The 14,021-nt window shown below is 32.3% G+C and overlaps 1 protein-coding gene across 6 annotated transcripts in view; it reads left to right on the top strand.

The window, feature by feature from the left end:
- The window catches only part of ASCC3 (activating signal cointegrator 1 complex subunit 3), a 216,905-nt gene that overhangs the window by 51,844 nt on the left and 151,040 nt on the right, over positions 1–14,021 (top strand). For all 6 annotated transcript variants that reach the window (XM_084889357.1, XM_084889353.1, XM_084889355.1 and 3 more), the window contains exons 9-10: positions 7,284–7,484; positions 8,195–8,335. In XM_084889357.1, the coding sequence (XP_084745483.1) occupies positions 7,284–7,484; positions 8,195–8,335 (342 nt within the window). The remainder of the gene's footprint in view (positions 1–7,283; positions 7,485–8,194; positions 8,336–14,021) is intronic.

The following is a 14,021-nucleotide window of genomic DNA, read 5'->3' as shown; positions in this document are numbered from 1 at the left end:
GATTTGTTGTGTGTAAAATGAAATAATCACTGAAAGCATTTAAAACAAGCCTAGTATCTAGTAAGTGTTCAATAGAAATGCTTTTTAACGGTCATTATTACCATTAGTAAGTGGATTAAGGAACAATTTATTTGCCAATTTAGATAATTGGGAATATGTTATCTCAGTGTTTGTTTGTAATGTAAGAGCACTAAAGATAATGTTATATGTTTTTATATAATATCAGTCCACTATTCTTGTCTTAGATTATCTAGTTTTTGTTTGGGATAATCAGTGAAGTGTCCTGTCAGGTTTTCTCCTGGTTCCTTTAAAGGTTGGGGAAGGAAGTGTGTAGTTCAGAGGTGAATGGAGGCCCAAGAAACAGGCTCCTGGTGGTCCAGAGTCACCTGCTGCACCATGAATTCTTGAAGACAGAGAACAAGCCCTCACAGCTTGCCACTTGGAGGCAGTGTTCAGTATACAATGAAGGAATGGGAGGGTACGTTTTGGGTAGCAGCAGCACATAGTGTAGGCTTGCACTTAAGAACAGATCTGGTCCTCCGATGAAGACATAGAGGCTTCGGTGAGGCCACAGGTTTAATGCCATAGGTATTGGGGGTAGGAGCTGAACCTGCTGTATCATCCATTCTGAAATTTTTAATTGGGAAAAGCCATTGAAGAATCAGCCACATTATGACCAAAAAAGAGAGTGCTGAAGACAGTAAGTGGAAGGACTTATTTAAAATAATTCGAAGGGTTGCTAGAAGAGTAATCCAATTTACCTTTTTGTCTTTGGATGGTAAAACTCTAGGAATAACGAGAATTTTCTAATATAATGCTTTTATAATGCTTGAGAGCTCACGTAGGCTTTTTCATTTGATCAGATGCTTCTTTAATTTTACTATTTCTTAAAAGAATCAGTTGTGTTTTTTTGTGTATCTTTTTTCTTTTCCTTTTTTTTTTAATAGATAATGGTCACATTTCAAAAACTAGAAACCTTTAAGTAGCAAAATTTTTTCTTATTTATCTCTGTTCCCCATCAGCTTTCCATTAATAATCATTGTATTTAGATCATATGGATTTTATGTGTGAATGTCTACAAGCAAATATAAATATAGATTCTTATTTCTTATTCCCTACCCCACCAACTTTAAAGAAAAAAAGCTAGGATACTATAATGTTGTTCCTCATCTTGCCTTTTTTCACATAAGAAGATTCTTTTCATCTCAGTAAATAGAAAACATTCCTATTCTGTTCTATGGCTGATACAATCCATTGTGTGGCTGTGCCCTAATTTATTCAAGTGGTAGTGTATTGATGGCATTTGGATTGTTTCTAGTTTTTGCTACCACAAACAATTTTCTGATGAGTAATCTTTTGCATACACAGTTTTGCAGATGTGCAAGTATGTTTTGGGTGTATTCTAAAAAAAGTGAAATTACTAAGCCCAAGGTTGTAAGTAAGCATTTGTGAAAGAAAGGTTTTTATTCTTAAAATGAAATTTGCCACATTTTGAAAGAATGCATTAGTATTCATTGGAAAGTGGGTATCTTAACAATGAATTCCCAACTTTTTTATTACAGCTAACGCTAAAAAACTATTTTCCATTGTAATTAAGTATAACCCAAACACAAATAAAATTTTCATGAAGTAGTATTTACCCTTATCATATGTGATACATTTGTACTATTTTCTTTTTCTTTCACATTGTATTCTTTAAAAATGCTGGCACAGTTCACTAAGTTGAACATAACTCCTATGTGAATAGCACTGACCTAGAATCCTATTATCTGTGGTAAAAGGGGATCCCTATTTCCACTGTAATGTCCCAAGAGTTTCCTATGATTCTTATACACCTAATGCAAAGAAATAAGCATGGTTTTTACTGATTTTTTTTCTAGTGCTGTCTTAGTGTCAGGAGGATTTTAAAAATGTGAAAATTATATTAAAAAACAACAACACTTTTTTGGGGTATTCCCAGAGCAAATGTAACAGGAACTGATGTACTTCAAGGTAACTCTTTTCACTGGAAACTGCAGTGAATGAGTATAGAAAAACGGTAATTTGGCCAGTATTTATAATATCTGCTGGAAAACAAATGTTAAGTTTAATAATGTAAGCAGAAAAATTTATACCAATCTCCTGTTCTAGAGATAGTCATTGTGTTTAACACAAAGTATCTTATGTATTAATTTATAAAAAATCGGCAATGATATAGCTTAAAGATGGTATTATGACTTAATACCATTATGACTTAGCTAAAGCAAATACGGGAAAAACAACATCACTGAATATTTGCTTTGTGCCAGGTACTATGCTAGGTATTAGGGAGACAAAGATGAAAAACATAAGTCCTAACTCTATGTAGTCTCATGTTCTAGAGCAGTGGTCGGCAAACTCATTAGTCAACAGAGCCAACTATCACAGTATGATTGAAATTTCTTTTGAAAGCCAAATTTTTTAAATTTCTTCTAACACCACTTCTTCAAAATAAACTCACTCAGGCCATGGTATTTTGTGGAAGAGCCTCACTCAAGGGGCTAAAGAGCCGCATGTGGCTCACTAGCCAGTTTGCCAACCATGACTCCAGAGGAAAATAACTCCTTATATTTACCATTTAGCAGTTTAGAGAATATAAATGATTTCATGTGATCAGGGGAAGTGTTTGTCAATCTTTAAAAAAAAAAGTTGAGAAATTACATTTCAGTTGGAACCTTGTATGTGATAGATGTTTGGACTTAACTCTTTTATTTTAGACTTTGAGGTTGGAATGTAGAAATATATAGTAATGATTTAATCCATGTTGGAAAGGAACTTTTAATTCCATTTTTTAACAGAGTCAATAAATGATTACGTGTTTTCTGGTTTCTTTGCTTCCTAAGGATAAAGTCATAGAGAAGAAGAGGTCAGATGAAAACTAATGTTCTTTGTCTTTCCCCAAACATCCCAATATTGAAAGTTTATAATGTTGTTTTCTGCAGTCCATGACTCAGATTATGGCAGGGCTTTTCTGACCAAGTTAAGGATTTTGGATATTGCCTTAAGAGCCTTTCCTGTAATGCAGTCTGCTGTGTTCTGACAGTATAATATTCAATTTTAAAACATTATGTAAGTAATCTGGATGCTGTCCAGAGCTGCATTGTTTAACACGGTTTTTTAAACATTCTGTTTTTTAGTGTGTTTTTTTTTGTTTTGTTTTGTGTTTTTTGTTTTTTAGTGGAACTAGTTTATTTTTAAGTATGTAGTCCCAGTAATTAAGATTTCCCTAACAATAAGGTGTCTGATGTTTGGTCTTCCATTATTCTTAGTGGAGTGTTTATTTTTAGTTATAGACTGCTATAACTATGTAACTTTGGGAAAGTCATTGTACCTCTCTGAAAATGCAATTTTTAAAAATCCTTAACCTCCAAAGTAAGATGCAATTGCCTGTTTGAAATATCACCTTGGACATGTAATGGGCCTTTCAAATAGAATGTATTTTTCCTCTCTCAGTCTGTCATTTTAGCTTTTCTTACATCATTAATAGAACTGCCACCCATTTACTCAAGGGAAAAAAAAATCATCTTTGATATATCTCACTTCTTTCCACTCTCTCCATTTAGCTCATCATCAAATCGTTGGTTGTACCTCAGAAATATAGTATGCATTCTCCTATCTCTCTGTTTCCACTAATTACTTAGTGAATATTCAAGGATGTTAGGGAAGGTGTTCATGTAATTTTTTTTTAAAATCCCATGGCTGTTAAGTGATTTATGGTTTGTGAAGAATATTAGAGATATAAGATTCTAGCATATAGAGCTTAGACTGAGTGTGCTAATCATATCCACTGAGTTGTAATCATCTCTCAAACTTTGTACCTAAACCATATGAAACCAGAGGGAACTTAAACCATTAAAGTTATGCAGTGTATATCTTGGATATCTGTATTATTTTTTCTAAATATATATATGCTGAAATTGTAATGTTTACTGTGAGCATGTTTTAAACTTAAGCATCCAATACTTATACTAGATTAGAAGGTATGGCATTGTTCTGATATCTTGTTAATGCTTTTTAATTTATTGGGTGCATAAGTACCTATATTTGATTATTATAAACAATTAACAAAGTATGTTTAGGGTACATTGTTGGTCTTCCAAGTAAATAGCGTTCGATTCTTTTGAAGAGTACACTGTGCACTGGAGGGCAGCCTATGTAGCCAGTTTTTGATAAGGGATGTTAGATACATATTTTCTATGGAATTACTTTATGAGTCATATTTCTGTTGGACAGTGGTGATCCACTACTAGTTGTAGTCTGATGAATCCAAAATATATAGAGACAAGTAGATTTAGGAGAAAGCTTTAACATTTATAATACTTTTGATCTGCTGATTATGGCGTATTTTGAAAATGCTTAGTTAAGACCAATTAAAAGTGAAAATTATATATGATTAGAATGACTATCTGGGCCAAACATGAAACCTTTATGATAAATGAACCATGAGACACACAGTTTTCGGAACAAAAGCAAATCCTAAAATGCTTAGAAAAATAATTGCAATTTAACATTATGCATTCGTTAATGCATAAAATCAATACATATTTCTTTTATTAGAGGAATTACAAATGTTTGGAAGCAATGATTTTAGCACCATTTAATTAGATAATATAAATAAAACAATGAATATTATTATTACATACTTTGAAATTGTAGTAAAATAGTTTTGATATAACCACACTCTCTTCTGTTTTAAGGTATTTGTGAATATAATTTGAATATTATTCAAATAGGAGAAATCCCTTATGCATAATGAACTTTAACTTAATTATCTCATGTTCTATTATAGTAGCCAGCTCTCAGACACAATTAGAAATATACTAGTTCTCTAGTGATAATTTTAAAAGATTGTTCCAATTGCTGTCTTTACACATTTATTTTTTCACCAACAAGTTTAATGATGACAATTATTTCATTAATCTTCATAAATTCAAAATGAGAGACAAAAATAAACTCTTTGGGAAAGAGGGTAGACCATGAACTGTTAGAAATCATTTATAAATTTTTGGAGTTTTTTAAAATTTTGTTTTGTAACTTGCTATTTCTTTAACAGAGTGTAAATGTGCAAGTATATTGTAAGTTTTCTTTTGGCACAGTTTTTTGGAAATGAATGTAGACGCCAATTGACTAGAAAAATAAATCATTGTATAATATATTATTTTAAACAATAAATCTGATGGTGGTTTGTATTTGGAAATAAGACAAACAGTTCAGGTCCCATCTCTTCCACAGTTAGCAGTGTGGACTTGGGTGAACTGTTATTTAACTTCTTGAGGCCTCGATTTCCTTTGCTAATTTCTTTATATTATCTTCTAGGAAAAACTTCAGAGGTTTCTAGAGGATTCTCTATGTAGTCTGTTCTTCATAGTTTGGTCATGGCCAACTTCCCCATCTCTATCACACCACTACTACCTCTAGGTGTTTAATATTTTTTTCTTCTACCCGAAATGGCATTCTTCTTAGTGACTTTTCCCTTGGATACCTCAGCACATAGTTTATCTTTACTGTAGAAAATTAAAATGATGTAATATAAATTCTAACACACTTTAAAAAAAAGAATCACAACTAATACGTACATTGTATGGCTCATTTTAGACACTCTCTAACTTTTTGTTAAGAAAATGAATGCTTAAATGGATATCTCCTTCGTATAATAATAGTTATGAGTCGACTTTAATACAGTGTTGTAAACGTCCATATAAAATAGGTTTGTTTGTCAGGATATTCTTCTAAGGTTTTAGTCTACTTCTTGCTTTAACTGTTATCTTTAAGAATATAAGAAGTAAATTTTTATGGTTGAATATAGTTTTGTTTTGAACAGCTATATATGTATTTTGGTTAGTTCTAGTTTACTCTTTCTGTAGAGGATGATAAGTATTCAATGCATATCTTTTTTTAAAAATATATTTTATTGATTTTATACAGAGAGGAAGGGAGAGAGATAGAGGGTTAGAAACATCGATGAGAGAGTCATCGATCAGCTGCCTCTTGCACACCCCCTACTGGGGATATGCCCGCAACCAAGGTACATGCCCTTGAGCGGAATCGAACCCGGGACCCTTCAATCCCCAAGCCGATGCTCTATTCATTGAGCCAAACCGGTTCCTGCATGCAATGCATATCTTTTTAAGACTTTCCCCTTCATTCATTCAATTTATTTATTAGTCAATAAAAATTTATTTACAGGCTTATTATGTTCCCAGCAATTGGTTAGGTACTAGGGAAATATATGAGTAATAAAACTGAATCCTTAGTTTCATTCCAATGGGCCATATATACATATAAACAAATCATTTCAATATTTGTGGTTAAGTGTCATAATGACAATATAAAAACAGGGTTGTATGAATGTCTAGCAGCTAAGAGAAATGGAAGTTTCTTAAATCATTTTAAATATGGCAAAGTGTAAATAAGTAAATGTAATAATTGCTTAAGGAATTAGAGATGACCAGAGATTACAGTTGAACTTGAAGTTAAGTAATAATGATGCCTTTGTCAGTGTTAAGAAAGACATTATAGATGGTGCAAAATCACAAAGAATCTCAGAGCATTGTACATAGAATAGCAGTGGTGAAAGATAACAAGGGTTTACATTTTAAAGGGTCCTGTTTAGGGCATATGTAGTCTTAATTTTTTTCTCTATTAAAACAACGTACCAATAGTATATATATCATAGAATTGTTCTCATAATGAAATAAGGACTATATCAAAGTGCTAACAATTGTGTATGTTGTAGTGTAAACTCTGAATAAATGTAATCTGTAGCTGTTATTCCTATGATTATAGCTGCCTTTTCAAAAAGCTATTTAAAACAATCCATAAGATATTGAAACAAATTTTCATTGATTTATATCACTAGGAAGTTTCTGGTTTGCACATTCATTAATCATTTTCAATATAAATAAACTAGAATATCATCATATATATTCAAAAGATACCTATGTTTAATTTTGTTTCCTTACCTTATTAACTTATTATTGTTTTATACTTATGATTGTGTACAAAGATACAAATAAAGATCCATTATCATATTGTTTTCAAATTTAATGAGTTGCAATTCCCAAATGCATTATTAGAATTGTATAATAGTTGTGAATTGCTTTCAATTGTACATACTTTCATTTAAATATAGGACACATTTGGGAGAATGAACAAATTAGTCATTTGTGTGTTATTGTTTTTAATCAAGGGAAGTAAATGTTTATATTTACCATTTTGTATGGGTCAGTCACATTATTACTTATAATGGGTCATGTCTTTTTTAGATTGGTCAGCTGGCTTTTAAAGGAATGAAAAGACTTAATAGAATTCAATCAATTGTGTTTGAGACTGCCTACAACACCAATGAGAACATGCTGATTTGTGCCCCCACTGGAGCTGGAAAGACCAACATTGCAATGCTTACAGTTTTGCATGAAATTCGACAACATTTTCAACAAGGTGTTATCAAAAAGAATGAATTTAAGGTAGGATATCAACAAGCCAGATAACAGCTTTTAAAATTGTAAAACTAAAAATTATTTGGTCGTTGTCCATGTTATATGAAGTTTGTAAGTCTTTTAGGATTATTGTACATAAAATCACATAAAGCAGTGGTTCTCAACCTTTATAATGCCACAACCCTTTAATACAGTTCCTCATGTTGTGGTACCTTCAACTATAAAATTATTTTTGTTGCTACTTAATAACTATAATTTTGCTACTGTTAATGAATCATAATGTAAATACTTGTGTTTTCCAATGGTCTTAGGAATGAAAATAATTTTATGTTGGGGGTCACCACAACATGAGGAACTGTATTAAAGTGCCACGGCATTAGAAAGGTTGATAGCCACTGACATAAAGAATGCTGCTTGATTTACTTCATTACTATTAAGTCAATCTCTGTGTTATAAAAATCCCACCACTCCTGTGAAAATCTATGAAAATACATTTAGCTTTGAAGCAGAAACAATTTTCCAGGTGGTAAGGCTTTATAAACAAATTCCATTGTTCTTTTAATAGTTGTATACTTATCCAACAAAGGTAAGTACCTTTCATATATTGCTATTAAGATTTTTCACTAAAAGTGACTAGAATCATATTTTGCAATAAATTATGACTTGTATTGACTACTGTAAAACAAATGACATTGTAGTTTTTGCTCATTCGTCAAGCTACTGTTTCTTTGGTACAGATTGTGTATGTTGCTCCAATGAAGGCCTTGGCAGCTGAAATGACAAATTACTTCAGCAAACGTCTACAGCCACTGGGCCTCGTTGTGAAAGAATTGACTGGTGATATGCAGTTGTCAAAAAGTGAAATTTTACGAACTCAGGTATTTTGCATACTTACATTTTTAAAATACCTTTTTTTTTGTTCAGTTAATTGTGAAAATTGCTAAATGGTTATATCTGAAGTAACTATAAAACATAATACACACATAATTTAATGAATTTTATTTATAACCATATCTACAAAAGAGGTTTATGGTGGGGCTTTGTTTTATGGTATCCCTTCTAACTGCAATTTTTGCTATATCTTGAGTTAGATTCCTGGTATGGATTTTAAGTCCATTGATAATAAATATTGTTCTTTTGAAACGAAAGGGCGTAAGGGTAAGACAGACTTCTATTGTAAGAGGAGAATAATATGTGGATATTTAAATGAATCCCCTAGTCTCCTAGTCTCCTAAAACATTCCATAAGGATTATTTAATTAAAGGAAAAAGTTTTTAGTCATTCTTTATTTCATCACATAGGAAGTTACTTAATCATGCTCTGGATATAGCACTCCATTACCGTGTTTCCCCGAAAATAAGACATCCTCCGAAAATAAGACCTAGCGCATGGAAAGATAAGACATCCCCTGAAAATAAGACCTAGCGCAACTTTGGGAGAAAAAATTAATATAAGACACTGTCTTATTTTCAGGGAAACAGGGTAGGTGTCATGCATGACAGCAAAAACATTTAAGATTCACAATTTCTGCCCTCAAGGATAATATGACTGAGTAGGCAAAAACTATGTTAGATATACAACTAGATTATCATTAATGGATGCAATACGTAAGTAAGGTGATGTTTATAGTGCTTTTAATAAATAAAATGCCAAATAACCAAATATTAATGGGGTAATTTAGGGAAGTTTGATAGAAAATAGATGATAATCATTAAATAATTATATTTAATGAACATTGATTTAAAATGTGATTGGAAGGTGTGTTAAATGTTTCCTTGGGCTGCCATAACAAATTATTACAAGCTGAGAAACTTAACACAAACTTAACTCTCACACTTCTGGAGGTCAGAAGACCGAAGTCAAGGTGTCAGCAGGGTTTGTTTCTTCTGGAGGCTCTGATAGAGAACTTTTTCCCACATCTCTCTCTTAGTTTCTCGTGGCTGTTGGCAGTTCTTGGCATTCCTTGGTCTGTAGACACATCCCTCCAATCTCTGCTTCTGTCTTCACATGGCTTTCTTCCCTGGGTGTCATTTCCCCTACTCTACTCTTCTAAGAACACTATTCATTGGATTTAGGCCTTTTCCAAATCCAGTATGACTACATCTCAAGATGTTTTACCTTGTTTATATCTGCAAAGAGCCCTTTTTCCAAATAAGGTTACATTCAGTTTCTGGGTGAATATCTTTTTGGGTGTTACCATTCAACCCACAGATAACAGGTACATTGAACCACATGACAAAAAACCCAGGTTCCAGTTAAATGTATTTTGGGGTTAAAAAAGATGAGTGCATTATAATCGATATTTGTGTCAATTTTACCAGTTGCCTTTCATAGATAATTTTTTAAAGTTGATCCAAACTCATGCCTTTTTTTCCATAACATTTTTGTAGAATCTTATTATTCCAAATTAATTTTTCTAAAAATCAATAGTTATATTTGATATATTAAATGCAAATTGCCTTTTATCATCATTAGTTTAGTATCATCTGCCTGGAGCTATTTTAATAATTTCTTAAAGAGCCTTTTAATTAAAAGGACTTTCTCTAGTCTCTGATATATGATCAAATTTGTAATATTCTCTATGAAATTTGAGAGAATCGATATCATTTAGATTTTTCCCTTAAGCATTCTAAATTTGCTTTCATTAAACTATATTTTTACGTAGAGTAACTTTCTCTAACAAATGTTGGTTCTCTTTACATAATTTGTGCACTTAACACAATGACCTGACTATGTTTAAAATTTTAAGTTTATACGATAGAGAAGGGAGTTTTACATTTGTATAGCACAGTCCAATAATATGTCCATTCCTACATGGCTCTATATGTTTCAGTTTAATTTGATAACTTTTCCCACCTAATACTATGCAATCTTAAGAAACCATAGAATATAGAGATAACAAGTTATAAAAATGTGAAATGGGGATTGTAACTATTTTTAAAAATTATTTTGCTAAACTTGAACCCCTGAATACAATGCGTTAGGCAATGAAATCTAAAGTGACTCAAAAGAGATTATAAATGTTTAAATGTAGGAAAAAATACCCACAACACTCTAATATTATTTATTATTTTAAGGTAATTGCTTTTTAATAGTTTTAGTTTTTTAATTTTTCCTTTTCATTTCAATGCATATTTTTCATTAATAACAAATTTAATAATAGACAAACAAAAATTACATAAATGCTCAATCACAAGTTATTACAAGTATGTTCTCATTTTTGTGCTAAGATATTTGATATAAGGCACTATGGTCATAGTGGTACATTGAAGTTAATTGATTTTTATACACGTGAATTATTTAGGAAAGTGCTTGGCACATGATTTCTTGAGCATTGACTATTTTTTAATAGAATCAAGCAAAAAACCTGTTTATATCCTGCTTTTTTATTATTTAACAATGTGTCATGAACAGCTATTCATGTCAATAGTTATATTATATGTCCACAACAATTTTAATGACATTAACTAACCATACAAAGTGGATTGCTGATTGTTGGAAAGGACCACATACACACACCTGCCATGTATTCTTTATTTTCTTAAATTAGGGTTATAGTGCAGGGCTTTCAATGTAGTAATCACTAGCCACATGTGGCTATTTAAATTAAAATTAAATAAAATTTAATAAAATTCTTTCCCTCATTTGAATTAGCTCCATTTCAGCTGTTTAGTAATTACCAGTGGTTACTGAATTAGATAATACAGATATAGAACATTACTATCTTCACAGAAAGTTCTATTGGACAGTGACAGTAGAGTGTTTGGAGGAAGCATTATGGCAATACAGAGGACAGAGGCTGAGGCAGTGTCCCTGCTTTTCCTTTTGTTAGGTGGCATATAGTTCCAGCGTACAGACTCTGTCACAGTTTCAGAAGCAGCTAATTATTGCTAAGCCACTCCGCTTTTGTAGAATTTAGTCTTACAGTCTCTGGTCTTCAGTTTAAGAAAATGTTTACAAACATTAGGCCTTCTTTGTTCTGAACCTATTTTGGTACAGTTCTCAGCTATATACTTGAGAATCTCTCTTGACATTCTTGGGACTCTCTCTTACAGATGTCCCCTATCCCCACTTCATTTTGCCCCCGCCACCTCCCACCTCCCCCTTCACCGCATGTTGCCTGTGTCCATGGGCTATGCATATATGCATTTGTGTTGGCTAGTCTCTTCCAGTCCCCCCACTCCCCTCCCTACAGTGATCTATGGCCATATTAGAAATCAGTTTAACTTCAGCCCGTATATCTTTATATTACCTATCTAGGCATTGAAATTGCCACATCACTATGTTGATTATAGTTTGCTCTGGAAAATACAGCATAGTTTTATAGCTTACTTATAAATCATCACCACCCCCTCCCTCAGATCTCCTTCTCTCACTCAATGTTCTATTTGGTATTAAGAACTAAAAAGAAACATAAATTTAAGCTGCCGTATAAAACATGGAATAACAAAAACTAAAAGGAAGTGAAAATGATGCACAATGTAGATTTTATCAGCACAAAAGGATTTGTTTCAACTTATGGATTTTGTAAAGATCTGAACTTCTGCCATACTTTAGGATAATCAGGATACTGAAGATAAAATCATTTTCAATACTTCGTTATTTGTTTCATAAATAAGTGAAGAATACTAATCTTTTGAAATCATTATTCTCTAAGCTACTTAAGTACGGATACAGTTTTTAAACAGGTTGAAAAACCCAGTCTTAATGATGAAATATAAATATTCTGTTGTACTGATTTAGTTTAGAAATCAGAGTGGTATTCTATTTGTTATAATGCTGCTTCTTATTTCCCTAGATGTCCTCTTTGTTTGGTTTGGGATTTGTTTTTAATAGTACTTATTATAGAAGCTGAATAAAAACAACAATACTATTCTTTTATATTTTGAAGGTGATTCTTGACTGTTTAAGCTTAATTTTTCAAGTGACTGCACAAACATAATTAGTGTGTTTTTAGGGGCAGTAATGATTTTTCAGTCCTTTGTAACTCTATAAACATTGAGTATTTTTTTTCTTGTGTGTTTTTTCAGTTTGCATTTCCAATTTTATCTAATTAAGCAATTAATATCCAAAATAAAATTTTAAACTTCTTTTGTTAAGAGAGATATCCAAACAAAGGGACTAGAATCTAAAAAGTGAAAGTTTTTATTTTTAAGAACAATGATTAGTTTGTGATTTGTTTTAATAGTTTTCACCATGTGTTTATACATAATGTAATTAGAAGGCTACCACTTTTAAAATCCCTGGTGAAATGTAAAAATTATTTGCCAAGATAAAAGTTTTTTGCATTGAAGGCTTACCATTAAGAAGTAATGAGAGTTCTGGTTTAAAGAATATCTCATTAATTTTATTAGTAAGAAATCTATAAATTATTTTGAAGAATCATGGAAATCTTAGTGTTAGTTATTAATTATTTTTACTTTTTCAAGATTTTAAAGCTATAAAATATTACAATGCTTTGAAAAGTATACTTCTATATATAAACTACTGCTTTTCACTGTTTTGTTCTTAATATATTTGAGTTGGAGAGGGTAGTAAGAGAATGATAATTTTTGATGCATAACAATCTGTCCAGTGAATGAAAATTATCTATAATAATAAAAACATAATATGCTAATTAGACTGGACATCCTTCTGGATGAAGCCAGGGCTGTGACTGAAGCCTGGGTCCCAGTGCCTGTGGGCAGCTGGAGGGAAGCCACTTTGGGTCCCGGGTGCCAAAGGGCAGCTGGGGGAAGGAAGGCCTTCTTTTGCACCAATTTTGTGCATCGGGTCTCTAGTGTATTATATGAGACTCTTTTCTTATTTTATAAGTTAAAAGCACTTGGTAACTTAATTATCTTTGCTTTCACTGAAAAAAAACCAAACAAACCCAAAACTTAGAATTAGAATTTAGGCTATTTCATGAGTATTCCTTTGGGAAAAAATAGGATGCTTCATAGTGTTAGAGAAGCACAGAGAGGAGTGGGGGTCATAGTCTATTAATGGTTTCTATTTTTTGTTTGTTTTATATAAACACTTAGTTACTGTTTCCTATCATGTGATTGTTCCATATTCTTACGGATATTAACTAAGTAAAAATAGCAAAGTAATTAGAAAATTTATTTTTAAACATACCAATGCTGCTTGCAAAGTTTATCATGTTAACATCTACAAAGACCCTATTTCCAAATAAGGTCATATGTACAGGTATTAGGCATTAGGACTTGAACAGTCTCTTTGTGGGGACACAAATCAACCCAAAACAGACACCTTAGGTAAAAGGGGCGATGTTTAACAGGTTTAACAGGTCTGTTTAAGTGGTAGCTCATTGTGGTTTTGATTTGCATTTCCCTGATGGTTAGTGATTTTGAGCACATTTTCATGTCCTGGGCTGGGATTCCCAGGAGCCTGCTGGTAACCTGGCACCATGGATTCTGCCTGGGAACATGGGAGCCACCTTACTTGGGCTGCTAGAGCCATTAGGTAGATGGTAGAACCAGGAACCTGGGTTTTTGGGAGCCTCTCAGGGCAGGTACCACAGGCCTTAAGGGAAAGTAGGCCTGGTGCTGGGGCAGGCTGTCT

The sequence above is a fragment of the Pipistrellus hanaki genome (assembly GCF_964339955.1).
Source record: "Pipistrellus hanaki genome assembly, chromosome: 7".
Taxonomy (NCBI): domain Eukaryota; kingdom Metazoa; phylum Chordata; class Mammalia; order Chiroptera; family Vespertilionidae; genus Pipistrellus; species Pipistrellus hanaki.
Note: the sequence above shows the minus strand (reverse complement) of the source record. Positions and strands in the feature narration are given on the sequence as shown.